This window comes from Numida meleagris, chromosome 6, assembly GCF_002078875.1.
Source record: "Numida meleagris isolate 19003 breed g44 Domestic line chromosome 6, NumMel1.0, whole genome shotgun sequence".
In the NCBI taxonomy this organism is placed as follows: domain Eukaryota; kingdom Metazoa; phylum Chordata; class Aves; order Galliformes; family Numididae; genus Numida; species Numida meleagris.
The window spans coordinates 57,853,749-57,871,128 of NC_034414.1; the positions used below are offsets into that span (position 1 = coordinate 57,853,749).

Here is a 17,380-nt window from a genome sequence, read left to right on the forward strand (position 1 = left end):
TTCCAAGTCTAATGGTATGTTCACAAGGACCATCTACACGTTCACCAAATTAAAACAGGAGAAAAAGAGAGAAAGAGAGAGAGAGAAAGACAGAAAGGATGCAAGCTGTCGCTGAGGCTCCCGTGCCCGGACCTCGCCGCTGGACCCGCAGCAGTTGTTCTCCCACCAGCACCGCCGCCGCCACGCTGTCCTCCTCTAGATGGTGGAGGTCCGGTCGACACCGTCTGCAAGTGGGAAGGCAGAGTTAGGGGCGGCCCTGGGCTCACGCTGCTCTGCTCCCGACTGCCCCTGCCCATCCCCTGGAGCGGGATGGAAGCGGGGCCGTCCCCCATCCATCCTCCCGTAGGGCGGCAATAGGGTCTTGGGGTGCTGATGCAACAGCTCCCCTCCCAAGGTCTCTTTGCAACCATGGCCAGGATGGGGTGTTGCTCCTGCCACCGCCCCCTGTCCTCTTTTCCAGGAGCAGAAAAGGGGTTCCTGGCAGTTTGGTGGCAATGTGGGCGCGAGTTTGGGACTCCCCATTCCAGTGCACGGGGATGGAGCCGGTCCTGGGGTGCTGCCTTGCTCCTCCCCAGATCATCCAACCCAGCAATACCGGGGATGGATAAAAGCCCCACAGCCCCTGCACCCCAGCAGGGCAGGGACACGACCAGCCCAGTGCCCTGCAGCGAGGGACGCTCCACCCACCCCAAACCCGCACAACCAAACCCAATGTGAGTATCTCTCCACCTCCTCCCAGCGCACTAGGAGGCTTCCACGGGGCACAAAGCACACCCCAACCCTCTTTCCAGCCCCCTCCCCAGCACGAGATGCTCCCCTGCATGAACCACAGCACACCCCCAACCCTCCTCGATATCCCCCCGCCAAACCCCATCCCAATCCCTGGGACGCAGAGCAGTGTTGCCCTCTCCCCCCATACTCTGCACAACGCAGAATGGGCTGCATTACACTCGGGGGGTGCACGGGGGCAGTGCGCAGCGGATTTTGTGCCCACCCCAACAGAGCACTGCCTGTTCCACCGCCCCGAGCTCGGCCAGGCGGGATTTAAGACTTGAAAACAAACAGGTTTGTTACTCTTATATCGTTTTTTTTTTTTTCCCCCAAAAGGTTTATTATTATTGTTAATTATTATCTTTTCTGCAGAGCTATTTATAGCACAGCCGGTTTGGAGAGGCTTGGGGGGGGATGCGACCTGGAAAAAAACAGATAACTCGGAGGAGCAGTACCCTGCAGAGGAACAACACAGCTAAGCCTCGCCTGGGCGCGCGCCGCAGGAACGCTTCGGTGACGGCAGTGTCCTTGTGTCCACGGCCAGCGCCCTGCTGCCGCGTCCAGTCCTCGCTCCCGCGTCCCTGTCCCCGGGCAGTGCCATCGCTGCAGGGAGCCGTGTCCTCCCCTCGGGCTCCCGTCCTCCATCGTCCGACGGTCTGCGGCTCTTGGGGCTGCGTATTCGGGAGGCTCTGGGCGAACGCGGGCTGCTCGGCTTCGTCCCATCCTGGCGTCCCCACGCCATCCGGGTCCGCTGCGTCACGGCGTGTCCGGTGCCTCCCTGCGCTCTCCTCTCGCACCGCGTGCAGCCTGGCCCTCCTCCTCCCTCCCTGCTCCGTGTCCCCACGCGTGTCCCAGGCTGCCAGCAGCGCCGCGACCCCAATGGGACGGCTCCGGCCCTGGGGGTCCCCACGTCCCCCAGCAAAGCAGGGCTTGGGCTGGCAGAGGGGTAAAGCACTCTGAAGCCTGTGCACCATTCGAGCGCTCGGGTGGCTTTGTCATTAATTAACAGCAGACTAGTGAGCTAACACTAATGATGATTAGCAAGCTAACTAGTGGCTAAAAGCACAGGCTGTGCCAGCGCCGGGCGCAATCCCTGCATTCAGTTTTACCGCTCTGTCCCGACAGAGCTGGCTGAGACCTGTCCGTGGGAGCAGCAACCATCCCATCCCGTCCTGTCCCTCACAGCCACAGCTGGTCCCAGCCCTTGGGGGGCGTGGGGCAGCCCCCGGGGGGCTTGGCTGAGGCTGCCTGGACGTGCTGGAAGAGCCCGAGGAGGAGGGAGTGCTCACCGCTGAGCGCGTGCTCCGTCATGCTCAGGCACAGGGACTCCAGCCTGTTGTTGATGTCAGGTTCAGTCACTGGCACCTGGAACTCTGCAAGAGACAGGGATAGGAGAGCTGGGTCAGGGGACGTGCTGCGGAACTGGCCCAGACTCCTTTGGCTGCCCTTTGGTTGGGTTTCTCCCACTCCAACCAAGACCCACCCACATCCCAGGGCACCGTCGCTGGACTCAGCGCTCCTTCTTCCAGTGCAATAGCCCCAGAGAAGAGAAGTTTGCAAAAATCATCGTGTTTCTCCTACATTTCCTATCAATCTATTTCCTATCCTATAAACCCTACGCTCCGTTTCCTATCCTACAAATCCTGTATTTCCGACCCCATAAATCAGGGAGAGCTGTCGTTGCAACAGAAGACGGATGGGCAGGAGGGCTGTAGGTGCTGCTGTCCCTTGGCTTTTCCATCACTCTTTCCCAAAATACCCCGGCCGTAAGCGATCCACGTCCCCAGCCCGGCGGCATTTCAGCCCGTGGGTCACACACGGTGCCAGCTTTTAATAGAGCACACATGGGAAGCCATGCTTGGTCCCAGTTTGCTGGGGGTTGTAATGCTCCATACGAATTGCCACGGTAAGAAAAGCCATGCTCAAAGGGTGACGGAGGGCTGCCCTGAGAAATGGGGACGAGCATCCCCAGGGGAAGGAAGGGAACTCTGCAGGAAACATCAAATCAGAGGATGCTCCTACAGGAGCTCCTCGAGTTCCTATGGGAACACCTTCCAAATGTTCAGGAGGGAAGCACAGATGGGAATGTTCACCTTCATAAGCATTAGAAAAAGGATTTCCTTTGAGACCTCGAGTCACTTCTTCCACACCGAGGCTGCACACTAGTGACAAAGTGACCATGGAGCGACAGCGTGCCCTGTAAAGTGAAGTGCCCCGGAGGGAAGCTATGCAAGGCACAGGCACGGCCAGGGTGTCATATGTAGGGCCAAGCAGTACGTCTGCTTCAACCTATCCCAAAGGCACCCTGGTGGCACGCTGAGTGCGTGCAGTCTGGGTCATGGCCAGCCATGCCCTAAATAAGAGCAAGGTTGGCTATCGGCTGGCACGGCCGCTTCCACACCACAGGATGAGGAGAAGTGAAAAGGCAAAATCTTGCTTCCTACCTGGCTGCTGGAACATCAGCATGGTCTGCGGGGAGGTGTGCACCGGCAGCGAGCGCGTCCTCTGCACCGAGCTGTGGCTCCGGCTGGGCATGCTATTGCTGCCCCCAGGGTTGGCAAACCAGAGGTTCTGCGGGATGCAAAGAACAGAGTGAGGTGGGAACTGGTGCAGGACGGGAGGTGGTGTGGGATGGGAGATGGTGGGAGATGGGAAATGGTGGGAGAAGGGAACCGGTGTGCGTGGGGACTGTGATGCTCCCATCCCCACCCATCTGAGCCCCTCCACCCTCCTGCCAGGTATTTATTAATACACCCCCCCCCCAGGTGCAACATACCCCTATATATCAATACCAAAGTACCCCTTGGTCTCGATTCTCCTGTTCCAAGCACCCAGCTGCCCTCCCCACTTCGCAGGTCCCTCCCCGCTAAGCCACGAGCATGACCAACCTGTCTGCCTTGCTTGAGGATGGCAGGGCTGGCAGCAGGGCTGCGTTGCGGGGTGCCCAGCAGCCCAGTGGGACCCAGCAGCCCCAGGCGGGCGGTGGGGAGGTTGCGGGAGGGGATCTGGAACTGGCGGGGGTTTCGCCTGCCCAGCCCTGCCCCTGCAGATCCGGCTGTAGGTAAGGAGTTGGACTGCCCGAAGCCTCGGCTGCGGAGAGAGAAATGCCAGTGTGAGAGACTGGAGGTGCTCTCCAGATGGGTTCATGATGGGTGCAATGAGGTCCTGGGGCTCCGCGCCATCCCACCCGCCGACCATGGGTTCATGATGCCTGGTTTCCTGGGGTTTGATCTAAACTCATCTTGCAGTTGGGGCACCAAAAGAAGTCTCTCCCATGTGGATTCCTTAGTGTCTGATAAAGGCTCAGCTCATGCTGTTGGAACCTCCTCTTCCAAGAGGTTCATTTTTACAAACAAAGCCCTCTCTGAGACCGCCCCAATTCGGTGAGATCCGGTCACAACGGCCTTCCGAGCCACAGATTTACTTGGGACAGACTGAGTGAAAGGCAGCCAGGTGATGGGACCGGCTCCCAGCACCACAACCCCAGCTCCTCAGCAGAACGGCCCAGACAAGATCAGGCGACCACAAATGGACCTAACTGGGGCAGACACTGACCTGAGCCGTGGACCTGTCCATGGTAGGAATGGAACCAGGTGACCTTTAAGGTCCCTTCCAACCCAAGCCACTCTTATCCCCTGATATGACTCTACAAAATGCAAAGTGCAAGGCACTGCTGCGTCCCCTGTGCCCAGCACCCCCTCTTGCTCTGGCAGCGAAGAATCCTGATTGCAAACACATATATTTAGCGGAACGAAGCAAAAGGCTGACGTTATTGTTAAAACTGATCTAAAAATAGCTTGTTCTTGAAACAACCCAACTGCATGCTAGGATCACCCAAACCCCAGCATCACCGCGGATGAGTAAACAGTGCGTTCCTCGCACCGTGCTCCCTAACAGCAGGCTTCCAGTCTATCTGCCAGCTTTCTGATGGCTTTTTGGTGGAACTCCAGCCCTGATCTAATGAGCAGAAGGCAGCAGGGAAGTAGGCAGGGCGAGAAGCGGCGCGGGGATGCCCTCTGCTTGCTCAGCCCCTCGCTGGCTGAGCTTCCCATCTGTGAAATGGGTGCAGTCGTGCTGCCCTCCTGCTTCTGGATGGATTTAATCTGTTCGGTGCCTGGGATCAGGGCCAGGTTGTGCGGTAGCACCAAGCAGCAGCATGAGCATCCCCATCCAAAATGCAGCTCTGGGACTGTTTGCCACCCCTCCATCCTCCCCAGTGCCCGCGTACCTCCGCTGCTGCCGATAGCCTGACAGCTCCAGGAGGGATTTCCGAGGGAAAGACCTAAAGAGTTTTTGCACCTGCTGTTTCCATGACAACAGCCGTTTCTTCTGTATCTCTGTAAACGCCTGTCCACCCCAAAAAAAAAAAAGAGAAAAATAGGAAACGCGTGAGTATTTTTCTGGACGGAGCGAGTAGGGATGCGTATGTGCACGCGTGGAAAGCAGCAGGTGGTGGCATGATCCCAGGGCTGTGGTCACAGCCCCGAGGTGCCAGAGTTCAAGAAGCATCTGGACACCGCTCTCAGACATATGCTCTGATTTTGGGGTGGTCCTGTGGGGAGCCAGGAGTTGGATTCGATGACCCTTATGGGTCCCTTCCAACTTGGGATATTCTATGATTTCATGAAAAAGAAGCACCCAGAGATTCCTGTCCCTGCCTGGGCTCAGCTGTACCTCTTGCACCATTTCCAGGGGTCCCCGGGGGTGCCAGCTCAGTGGGAACACTCCTTGGATGCCCACAAATCAGCCTGTCTTTTATTTAAGCTGCATGCACAGCTTGGAGCTTAGCATGGCCAAGCTGGCACAAGGCATTTCCCAGCTCCACATCCATGCCATCACGTAAGCACCAGGGGAGCAGTGTTTCTGTGCACCCTACTGGCTCCAGAATTACTATTAATACTCCCCAAAAATATTTGTGTTAGAAACCAGAGCGTTTACGCAAACAGATACTTTGGAAACAGTTTCTAAGGGATGAGAACAACAAGATCTCTCACAACTCACCTCGTGTATTAGACATTTGTCTATAAGCTGTAAATAGGAGCTTATATTCTCTTCATCGGGTCGGGAAACTAGAAGTTGTGTGCATACTGCAAGTAAGAGAAGGGAAAATCAATGGGAGCGTGGTGCTGAGCTGGGATCAGGGCTTCACATCCCCCTTTCCCTTCAATCAATGAGAAAAAAAAGCCCGTCCCTAATTCCTGTCCTATATTTAGGGTCCGATTTTGTTCTCAGTTACACTGGTGTCCATCCAGATGGACACCTTCTGAGTCCCCAGAATTAGACCTGAGCACGCCAGGAGCGCAGGACCTGCCCCCCCTTCCCCTCTCCCCATTACAACATGTGAAAGGCAGCGAATGACAGCAGGTTTTTAACAGGGCTGCTGTTCCCCATGGCACCCCAAAAAGTTTCTTCCTGTTCTTGGTCTTCTGTGCACACCTGCTGGATGCAGCCAGTATGAGGGGAAGCAGGACATGTCTGAGCCCATATACCTGCCGCAACAACCCTGTGTATGGCATATGATGCTGCTCTCTACCTCGCACTGGCATCCACCTCCTGGCACATTAATCCCAAAGCAAACCCTACACCCTGCATGGAACAGCACCTGCATGTTTGGATGCCCTGCATCTAACCCGCAGTTTAAAAAGGGGCTCGGACCCAGCTGGCCTGTGGGGGACGCCTACAAAACCTCGCTCACCTTTCCCCATCACCCTTGTGAACTGTCCAGGCAGGTCGCCTTCGGGCAAAGGGCCGCCCCCCGACTCGCCCTCGCAGCCCGGCAGGTGATGCTGCTGCATGCCCCCCGCTGCAGAGTCCTTGCCATCGGAGCTCTGGCTGTCCGAGCCCAGCAGGGAGGGGGGGTGATGCGAGTCCGCGTCCCGGCTGTGCTCCTCCGGGCTGGAGATTTGGGAAGAGTAGGCTTTGATGGGGGTGAGGATCATTTGGTGTAGTTCCTGCAGCGGGACACGCAGGTTGCCACCTTCCAGGATGTCCTGCGGGTTCAAGGCAGGGGAGGGTTTGTGGTGACTAAAGGGCATTGCTTACAAACCAGACCGGCACCACCAACCACAGGATGGTTTGGGTTGGAAGAGACCTTAAAGCCCACCCAGTCCAATCCCCTGCCACAAGCAGGGACACATCCCATCAGATCAGGATGCCCAGGGCCCCATCCATGGCCTTGGGCACCTCCAGGGATGGGCACCCGCAGCTCTCTGGGCAGCCTGCAGCTGAACTGAAATCCCTGCAGCAAAAAAAATCAGCCTGGAGACACAGGGATCCACGGCATCAGGCAGTTAGGCAATATTTTCTGGGGAAAACTGCTGCTCTGCTAACCAGCAGAGAGGGGGGGTGGAGCGGCTCTTTCCAAGAAAGCAGCAATCTTGAGCAGCAAGACAATGCCCAGAAAAATCAAGTCACACACACATGCTCTTGCTTAAATTCGGGATAAAAAAAATAAAAGAAGAAGAAAAAAAATTTGGATAGGAAACCTGGAAAACCAGAGATGTCTCCTCCCAGGTCCAGCAGCACTGAGAACCAGCACAGCGTGGTCCAGGGAGGTCCCCTAGCCCACACCCAGCGTGTGAGCTGTGAGTGCCATCCAGAGGGAGCTGGACAGGCTCGAGAAGTGGGACCACGTGAACCTCATGAAGTTCAGCGAGGCCAAGTGCAAAGTGCTGCAGTTGGGTCGAGGCAATCCCAGACGTGTACAGACTGGGAGAAGAACTCAATGAGAGCCGCCCTGCTGAGGACTGGAGGGTCCTGGTGGATGAAAAGCTGGATGTGAGGTCCCTTCCAACCCAAGCCATTCTCTGATATGAGTCTGTGATCATATGCAAAGCAGCTTCTGGCACTTCTCTCCCTGTATTTTGCAGCATGCTTAGCTGGCTGGGCTGGGCTCGCGTTCAATACCATATCCCAAAACCTACAGGGAGAGGTGGGAGTAGAGGCTGCACGATTGCCTGGAAAACACATCGCTGAGGTGAGCTCAATCCAGCGGGCTGTCTCTTGGATTTAATAGTAAGTATTAATGTATGGGGGTAAATATGGCTTAATTAGCTCCTGCAATACCCCAAGTACAATCCCGTATTATAAATAAATAGTGAAGCAGTGAGCTAACGAAAACACCAATAAATAGCAACACACCACAGAGGTATTTAAAGGCCCCTAGCGGGAGGCTGTGTCGGTTGCTGCTGGAGGATGGTGCAATTAAATATAATACAATATCCCAATAACAAATAGCAAAGGCTTGGGCGAGCTGCTCCCAGCGGGTCCGTGGGGGAAAACAGGAAATATAAAAGCTGTTGTGATTACTTACCCTTTCTAATGACTTGAGCAGGTTTTGTCTTTCTTTTAGCTTTTGGATGCTGATGACTATTTTGTGTCTTGCGCCTTTGGTAACGTTCTGCAAACACAGCACACAGCCTGGCGTTACCATTTCCACGGGACCAACCCAAAACCCTTCCCTCCGAAATGGAAAGGGATGCTATAAATTAACCCCAGTTCTAATTTGCATAAAAAATCACTTAGGAACTTGCTGGAGATAGAGATTTCTAGCTAACCCATCCCTACCCAGGTATATCCCAAACAGTGAAAGCAAAGGTGTTGACTGGACCATTTTATGCCAAGGGTCACACAGATGTAAGCTGAGAAAGGGGACATTTTCAAAGGTTTATGTGGAAATCAGCCACCGAAGTCCCACCAACTTTCAGGAGCTAGGGCCTGAACACTGTGCCCCCCAAATGCCCAAATCCCAACCCTTAATCCCAACAAGACCAAACCCCAAGCACAGCTCCCAGTGACTTCGAAGAGGATGGGAATTCCAGTAAGGAATTGGGGATGTGGCCTTCTCAAGGTACAACGAGCTTTTTCACTCTCCCAAGGCTCCATCTTCCTTTTGCTGTTTGCTCTCCAACCACCCACGAAGGCACACGACGCATCCCAAGTGTCCCATTGCCGGTGGGATGCGCTGAGGCTGATGGCTTTGTGCCTCAAGCAGACCTACTTGTGCCTCGAGCTGGCATTCGGTGAGGGCCATCATCTCCTCGTACGTCATCTGCGAGAAGAGCGCGGCGTACTTGTGCAGCCGGAGACTCTTCAGCCAGGCTGGAACATCTGCAGCACAAGGGCAATAAGATGAGAGCTCCCCGTTAGTTACGATGCTGCTTAACGACGCGCGGTGTCATCAATGGGTAGGTCAACTGAGGAGTCAATAGAGGGGTTTTTCAGGGATGCTTTCCCCGTGTGCTATCCCGCTGATGCTTCAGGGGCCTAAGTGAACGTCATGGGGCCCTACAGAGGGTGAGATGCTATGGGGATGATGGGAGGAAGAACAAGCCCCTGGATGAGCATCTGTCCTCACGTTGGGTTCCTGCCGCCATGTGTTAGCTCCCTGGCTCTTGACACCACTCTGATCCAAGCACTCTGGAGCACTACACCCAAGATAAAACCATTTAGACGTGTTCCAGCACCTGCTCCAGCCAACACAAAGCATCCCACCAAGCTCGCTGGATCCAGACCCACCGCTATACACTCAGTCTCTATAGAGGGGGCCTTCACAAAATGACCTAAAGACTTTGCCTAAAGCTGAGTTGGCCGCCCTGACACCCATCTGCAGCCATGGGATTTGGTGATGCTATCCGGGGAACTGGTGTTGTGCCATGGCATGGGCAAGTTCCTCACTGTGTTTTGTTGGAAACGTGGAAGCTGCAGAAGGGAATGGGGGGGGGGGCTGAGCTTAACGCCAGCAAACGGCCGCGCTGCAGCTGACAGACACTGATTTACGGCGTGAGGGAAGATGAGATGTGCTGAAAATTTAAACAGCCGCTTAAAGAGAAATAAAGAGATTTGTCAATTTACGTTGGAGCATGGAGAAATGACGCGCTGTCAAAGACGGTCCCCAAAACCCACTTTTGAAGCTCCAGCTCGCTCAGAGGCTCTCCTGGTGATGGTTCAGTAGGTGATGGGTTCAGCCCATGATGCTGCTTCTGCTCTGTGTCCTACAGGCTTCAAATGCTCTGGCAGATGGAGACCTGCCTCATTTAGCACCTGAGCAGCTCTACTGTAGCCTGTCAAGTCCATTGCGCTCCACTGGCACCCCCAGAAATCCCATTAGTCCCATCAGTCCTTGTTCCCTGCCTCATCAACGAGGTATCTACCAGCACCATCTCAGCCTGCACTGGGTAGTGCGGGAATAAAAAACAGCATTTCAGCCCCAAACAGCATTAAGCCCACACTCACATATGGCAGAGCAGGTGCTGGGCCCTGACTGCCTGTGCCAGGAAGGCACTGACCATGCACAAGGGAGGGAGGGGAAGGAGCAATGGCTGCCTGCTCAATGTGCCCATCAAGGGGTAAGGAGCACCCACCTCCCAGGGGCCTCCCCACACACAGACCCTTTGGCCACTTGCTAAAGGAGGGTCACCTACATCTCATCCTTGCAAAGACCCCGGTGCCACATGCAGCCCACCTAAGCAGGTCCCAGTGAGTTTTCATCTGCAAACAAGCAAAGCTCACTCCCCCTTGGTAAGACCTCCTACCCCATCTCTGGCACTGCCCAAGGCCGGGCTGGATGGGACTTTCGGCATCCCGGGCTGGTGGGAAGTGTCCAGTTGGGACTGGACGGTCCCTTCCAACCCAAACCACCCTGTGATTTTGTGGTTCTGTGATCATGGTCTCCTATGGCAACTCTTATATGTGCACCAGTTCCTGAGTCCTCCCATACAAACACACTCCTGCTCCAGGCTTTGGTACATGATGCATTTGGGCTGCTCCATCTCCTCTTTGCACACCTCACCCATGGATCCCTGGGCATCTCCTGCCTATCCAACCCCAAATTCTGCTCATGGTTCAGCAGAGGTGGTGCACATGAGCTCACATGAGCTCTGCATTCTGCTCACCCTCTGTGTCCACCGACACAGGTCAGGATCTGTGTTCCAATAAAATCCCTCAAACACAGTGTCTGAAGGAGATGAACCTCGCATCACAGAAGGGGGCCAAGCAGTTACCAAGTGCAGACAAGTTCAAGTTTGCCATTTTCCAAGAGTCCCAACCTGCGACAATTCTAAAGCCCACTACCAAAAACCTCACACCAGTTTTCTGCTTCAAGAAACGAAAAGCTATTAGCAGCAAGCCCTCTTGTTTGCAGCACACAACCTGGCAGGTTTCAATCTCAACTTTGTTTATGGGAAACACAACACTCTAGTGACAGCACATCAGAGATCTGCCTGTTTCCCTGTCCCCTGGGGACATTTCTCCTTGGCACAGCTCAACGTCAATGGGAAAGTCCAACTGGACACTGGCAGAAGAGAGACTCAACTTCACACACACATGGAACCCTGCAGAAAATAAGGAATGTGCAAGGCTATGTAATGTGATGTCATGGTCCTTGGAAAGTCCAACTCCCCAGTGACCCCCACGGAGCAGTGAGCTGGCCTTCCACACACAGAGCTGCCCTTTAATCACCAATTATTGGGACCTAATTGCCAAGTCATGGCATGACTTGGTAAACAAGTCAAGTTTGCCAAAACACTGTGTCTAATGTGAGCAGCAGGATGACTTCTATGCTGTGTGTTTCCTTCAGCATGAAGATAGATGGAAAATAGAGAAACACATGACATCAGGGGAGACGAACCACGGGTGCGGGTCTCTGGTGGGCACGGTTGCATCCAACGTTTCTCTGGATGCCCTGGGGGGTGGAAGAGAGAGCAAGTTCGGGGAAGGCACTTCAGAAGACGTGGCTGCTGTTCAGAACGGACTTGGCAAAGCCAGAACCCGGTCTGGATGAAATAAGACGCAATCCAATAAAAATGCATGAAGTTGTGCACGGATGTAGGAACAGTAAACGGCACAGAATGAGGGCAGGGAACGGGCAGTACTTTTTGCAGAGAAGATCTGGGGATACAATGGGTCGCACGCAGCCAGCGCTGTTGCATGATTTGAGCACGATGAGCTGCGCAGCACCAGAACCCTGTCTACGTGGCAACCAGGTCCTCTCTGCTCAGCTCTGATAGGGAGTCCGGTTCTGGGCAACACATCTTCAGAAAGATATGGGCTTCATGGAAAAAACCCAGAGGAGAGGAGCAAGCATAATCCCAAGTTTAGAAAACTGGGAGAAAAACGGATCAGTTCAGCCTGAAGGAAATACAGCCGAGGGGACGGCACGACAGACTTCGGGCATGAGACCAGAGGCTGCAGACATCTGGTTTGCATGTCCCCGAGAGCGGGACAGAAGCGGATGGGCTGACTCAGCAGCGGGGGAACAGAGCAGGGATGTGCACGAAGCATCCCACAGGGAGGGGTGAGGAAGGGAAGTGCCTGCCCAGCGGGAACGAAGAGACTGGGCTAGGTTAGGAAGGTCCCAATGGGCAATAGCACCTCTGGTTGTTACATTTGGTTCTCTGAAGGAAATTGAGTGGGTTTGGCCATATGGGTGAGGTGTGGGGGATTCGTTACATTTCTTTGGGAAAATTACTGCCCACCCAAGTCACAGTCACACAGAGTGAAGCTCAGCCAAGACTCTTCCCCAGCCCCACCAGCAGAAACCTGGAGAAATGTCACAAGAGTCAGACCCCCCTGTGCCACCTGCCCTGATGTGGCTCTCTCTGCCCAAGCTCCATAATTACAAGCTTGTTAGCGAGCACAGCCCATTAGAAACCAAACCTGTCACATCCATAGCCTGTGAACACTGTCCCTAGGCAACATCCTTGGGCAAAGCCCAACCAGGGATGGGGCTCAGCACTCAGCATCACAGGGCAAACCATGAGCATTTCCATGCACTTCTTCCACGCAAATCACAGAAAGTCACACTGTGCCAGTTCCAATACTGCTCCACATTAGAGAGGACTCATCCATACCTAGATCTGTCTGCAATTAGAATAAAATCAGCCCTTGTGACTATTGAAAAATACGTTTCCTAATTCTGGTACGTCACTGGTCTTCACGCGATAGAGCTGCTTTGCATTAATGAGAAGCAACCATCCCTGCTGGCACTGTGTTACACTGCATGCCTGACAGCAGTTGTTTAAATAAGTCTCTGCTAGCTGTGAGTTCATTTCCAGTCATTTTCTCTGCTCACAAGAACACACAGGCTGTGAGTTTGCCCATTCCGCACAGTTACAGCAATTCATTCCCCTACAGCCTGACGTTTGCTCTCCATCTTTGCAGCAAGGAGGTTTCATTTCTGCCTTACTTACTAAAACTCTCTGTGAAAAGCAGGCAAAGTGGGAAAAAAACAACTGAAATATGCAGGATGAATTCAGTGCAAACAAGCATCCTGAGCCCCGGATACTTGGTGGAGTTCTGGTCACACCAACCACCGCAATGATAAATGACCCATGACTTGCTAAACTTATCTGTTTTTCACTGTAATTAAAAAAAAAAAGAAAGAGGAAGAGAGCACCACTCGCAGCTAAAACCTACAGGCTATGGAGAAAATGCAGCTTTTTGGAGCAGGAATGCTCACTGCTACAAGAACACCCAACTCATCACCCTACGCAACGATGGTGAGACCAACCAAAATGATGGCGCAACGATGACGCCATCAATGGTGCAACCAAAGCCCACGTTCCCCAAAACGGCCCCAAAATGTCAAAGCCTCAGTCCTAGGGGTCAGGCAGGGGCAAAAAAAGGGGAGGCATCTCAGTTGTCACTCACCTTTCATACCACTCCCTTCCTCCTGGAATGTGTTACGAGCGGAAGGCTGATCTTCTAAATGTTCACTCCCACCACTTCCCGAAGAGGCTACACTGCTTTGTGGAGACAGGGGGGCATGATCGGAAGGGATGCACTGGGGTCCTCTAGCTCGTAAGTCCTCATGAGACATCCATCCATGTCCTAGAGGCTGGTTTGGCACATTCATGGGTGGGGTAAGGGACACAGAGCGTTTCAAAGGGCTGTGGTGTGTCTGGCCTGAGAGAACTGAAAAAAAATAAAATCAAACAGGTTATTCCCCCCTCGCGGCCCGGGATGCAGCAGAGTCCCCCGAAAAAAAAGTAATATATATATATATATAAAAATCAAATGGGTGCTGGCTTGGCACGGTGCTGGGGACTTCATGGTGCCAAGGGTGCTCGAATCCTGCCCTGACTTTGCTCTTTGCCTCCCAGTACCTGCAACAAGACGGGGTTACACAAGCTTCATGGGGATGCTTTGGGAAGGGTGGGCCACGGGTTTCTCTCCAGCCAAAAAAAGGGGCTGCTGCCTGTCTGGCAAGGAGGATGCTGCTGTTATTTCAGGCAGAATGGGAAATTTCAAGCAGCTACGCTGAGCTCATTAAACACAATGCTATCATCATACGCCGCCCCAGAACTAACCCCTTCTGGGAAAGGCACAGAAGCTTTTTGGTAGGGGAAGCTTTTCCCTGTGGGTTAGGGCTCATGCCCTGAAGCACGAGCATTTGCACATCTGCCTAAAGTAACTGTAGAAGAACTTATTACCCAAACACGTCTCTCAGCCTCTTGAAGTCCTACCAAGCTCCTGCAGTCAGCTGAGCTATCGTCAGTAATGAGAGCATCCCTGCTCCTCAGCCCAGCAGGCGTGCTTTCATCTGCACGCTGCCTTCCCAAAAAAAGCAAAATGCAAAGCAGCAGGACAAGCACACCCCTGACTCAAAGGTGTCTGAGTCCTCTCCTGCAGAATTCTCCTCGGAAAGCTTCGGATCTGCTTTTCCTCCTGGTTTTATGCATGTTTGTATTTCCTGCCTGAAATTTTAACATCCTCAAGCTCAGTTTCTTTTTAACAAATGATTTTAGCGATGCTGGGAAGAGAGCAATGGCTGACTCCTGGCATTTGGAATTATTTCTTGAGAAAGGATTTACAATGGACGGGTATTTCCCTGCCTCTCAGTCAAGTAGAGCAGCACATCTTACGGATTTTAAACCATCAAACCAAAATCTTGCATTTGGGGTGAGAGGGAATGGCCTCAGGTTGTGCCAGGGGAGGGTCAGGTTGGATACTGGGAAACATTTAGTCTCTGAAAGAGTGGTGATGCACTGGCACAGCTGCCCAGGGACTGGTGGGGTCACCGACCCTGGGGGTGCTCAAGAACCATGGAGATGTGGCACTGGCAGTGGGCATGGTGGGGTGGGGATCTCAGAGGGCTCTTCCAGCCTTAACAATTCTATGATTCTACGATTTTCTGACACTTCTTTGTACATTTTTTTCTGCTTGAATATATTGTGAAATACAACATTTACTGAATGGCTTGAGCTCCACGCCGCTCCGCTTTTCGCATCATCCATTTCTAATTATCTCCTCAAAGACGTGCACGCCCTTTTATTTGGTCTGATCCTTAACAGGGGTGATGCATGCTATTAAAAGAATGAAGGATATCGAGGAATTACTTGTTTCCTGCCAGTGAAGAATAAATGAAAAGTTTGGTCTGTTGGCTTAACAAAATTCAAACTCCGTTCTCAATGTCATTAAACTGATTTATGCTGGTCAAACCATATATGCAGTTAAGGTGTTTTGATGAACAGATTTAGGATACAAAACACTTCCTCAGTGCTTTACTGCTGTTCTAGTCAATGAAATTATTGGACTTCCTGGGGGCTGTTTCCTGATAACAGAGACCAATAAATGCCTGGAACTGAGCTCCACCATGTTGGGTGAACACCCTGAGCAGAGCTTTGTGAACCCAGGATCATTGAGAAACCCCACACAGCTGCAGGTTTAGCGGGACAATCTGCTTTAGCTCTGTATCCAGAGTCCTTTGAGTTAGAAGGGCCATCTGGTCCCACTCCCTTGCAGCGAACATGGACACCCACAGCTCCATCAGGTGCTCAGGTCCAGCCCGACCTTGGGTATCTGCAGGGATGGGGCACCACCACCTCCCTGGGCAACCTGTGCCAGTGCCTCACAGCCCTTCCAGTCCATGATTACCCCGTGGGGTAATCAGTGCACATCTGTATCATTCCTATTGCTGAGAGTGCCTTCCCTGCTGGCACATACTGCAAGCGCCGCGCGGAAGGAACGGCTCGTGGTGAGGAATGTGCTCCCTTCCCATTCAACAGCTACAGAGATGCCCTGCACAAGCCTCTTGGCAGAAAAGGATGTCAGTGGGGACCTGGAATTGTTTTCAAAGCAGCATTTCCTAAAGTTGTAGCACTTCCTGATGGGAAAACAGAAATATTTTGGGTTTTCTTGGATGAGGTTTTTAAGCGCTGGTGGCTCGGCCAGGAAGGCTGAACTGTGCCAAGCCCTGCAACAACCAGGGGGCTGAAGTCACCCCGAACTATTCTAGGATAAATTCCTTTAAGGAAATATTTGTGGGGAGGAGAGGTGCAGGAATGGGGTATGGGCAGCATAGGAGCTCAGAGGGCACCAGCTGACTGTAGGATCATTATAGGATTGCTTGTAGAGAGCACAGGGCTGCTGCTTGCAAGCTGTCCTCTCCCCAAGTAAGAGGATGCTTTGGGCTTAAATCCAGCACAGGTTTCCTTCTGAGCTGCCATCCCCTTGCAAACTGCTGCTCTTCCATCTTCATTTTACATCCCCTAATTAGAAGCTGGCGTCAGCTGGTGGAGAAATAATGGATTCTGCAGGACGGACAGGAACAATTAGAAATCACCCAGTGCAACACATAAAAATCAGTTCCACTTCTTCTCCCGAGACAGCACAAAGCCAGCGTCCGGCAGACCTCCATAGGAGCCCATTCATGCAGCTCCCAAGCGATGCTGTAGGGAAACTCCTCCAAAAAGGATGCTGCTAACGTGCTGTGCACATTACAGTCTTACTTTGTAATTGTGGTAGGAGGCCCTGGAGCTGGCAGGCAATGCTTGAAGCAGGAGCACGAATCACACTTGTTGCTCCGGACCCATGCAGAGCGCGGCGTTGGTGCCCATTTGTTGGCACACTGATGAATGCTGCTGCTTGGGCTTCTGCTCTCTGCTTCTTGAAATAACAGATGCAGCGAATGACCCTGAAAGCATCATCTCCTTCCCTGCTCTTGGAGCACTTTTTGGGTGGTCTGAGGTGAAGCTGGGGATGCTAATGGCTGAGCTGGGACAATCTGCTCCTTCGCTCTTCTGCTAAAATAAATGCCCTGCACGTGCTCTATCTTGGGCAGCCCGAGCCTGTTGCTGCTATAAAGCTCCTAAATCACACCCAAACCACGGACAGCCACAACCTGGCCGTCGCCGCTAAATATAACGCCTCTGAGATCAGCCCGAGACGCTTGGCATCCTAAGGAAAAAACGTCATAAATAACCCAGAGCCAGCGCCCAGAAATGCGCGCGGTGCTGCCGGAGCGCTCTTAGGTTTCAGACCAAGCTTGGCATCGTGTTTCCAGGGGACAAAAATAAAGGGATAGAGAAGGAGCGGGCCTGCATCCGGGCTCCTGGCTATGGGATGCTGCAGGAGGGACAGAGCAATGAGGAGGAAACTCTGGTCACCCTCATGCCTCCCAGGTTCAGCATCATTCATCTCAAAATCTGGCTTTAAGCGATGCCAAAGTGTCTTTGGGGTGACGCACCGAGCTGCTGGGGTGCCCTTTAAACCAACCTTGCATCCTTTTTCCCACTGCATAGGCAAAGCACTGCACTGCAAAGCGAGCCTCGAGCCAACAAGTCAGGAAGAAGCACAGACAGCTGAAAAGCCTGTCGTGCAAACTCCAAAA

The 17,380-nt window shown here is 53.2% G+C and overlaps 1 protein-coding gene across 6 annotated transcripts in view; it reads right to left on the reverse strand.

Moving 5' to 3' along the window:
- Window positions 1–17,380, reverse strand: part of SAMD4A (sterile alpha motif domain containing 4A) — a 66,289-nt gene continuing 48,909 nt past the window's right edge. For 2 of the 6 annotated variants that reach the window (XM_021403553.1, XM_021403556.1), the window contains 9 exons: window positions 13,420–13,683; window positions 8,771–8,880; window positions 8,084–8,170; window positions 6,467–6,761; window positions 5,773–5,858; window positions 5,000–5,118; window positions 3,660–3,861; window positions 3,216–3,342; window positions 1–2,144 (listed from right to left, as the gene is read on the reverse strand). In XM_021403553.1, coding sequence (XP_021259228.1) covers window positions 1,951–2,144; window positions 3,216–3,342; window positions 3,660–3,861; window positions 5,000–5,118; window positions 5,773–5,858; window positions 6,467–6,761; window positions 8,084–8,170; window positions 8,771–8,880; window positions 13,420–13,683 — 1,484 coding nt within the window. In that variant the 3' untranslated portion in view covers window positions 1–1,950. The remainder of the gene's footprint in view (window positions 2,145–3,215; window positions 3,343–3,659; window positions 3,862–4,999; window positions 5,119–5,772; window positions 5,859–6,466; window positions 6,762–8,083; window positions 8,171–8,770; window positions 8,881–13,419; window positions 13,684–17,380) is intronic. The other 4 variants (XR_002440726.1, XM_021403554.1, XM_021403557.1 and 1 more) reach the window with 4 other exon arrangements.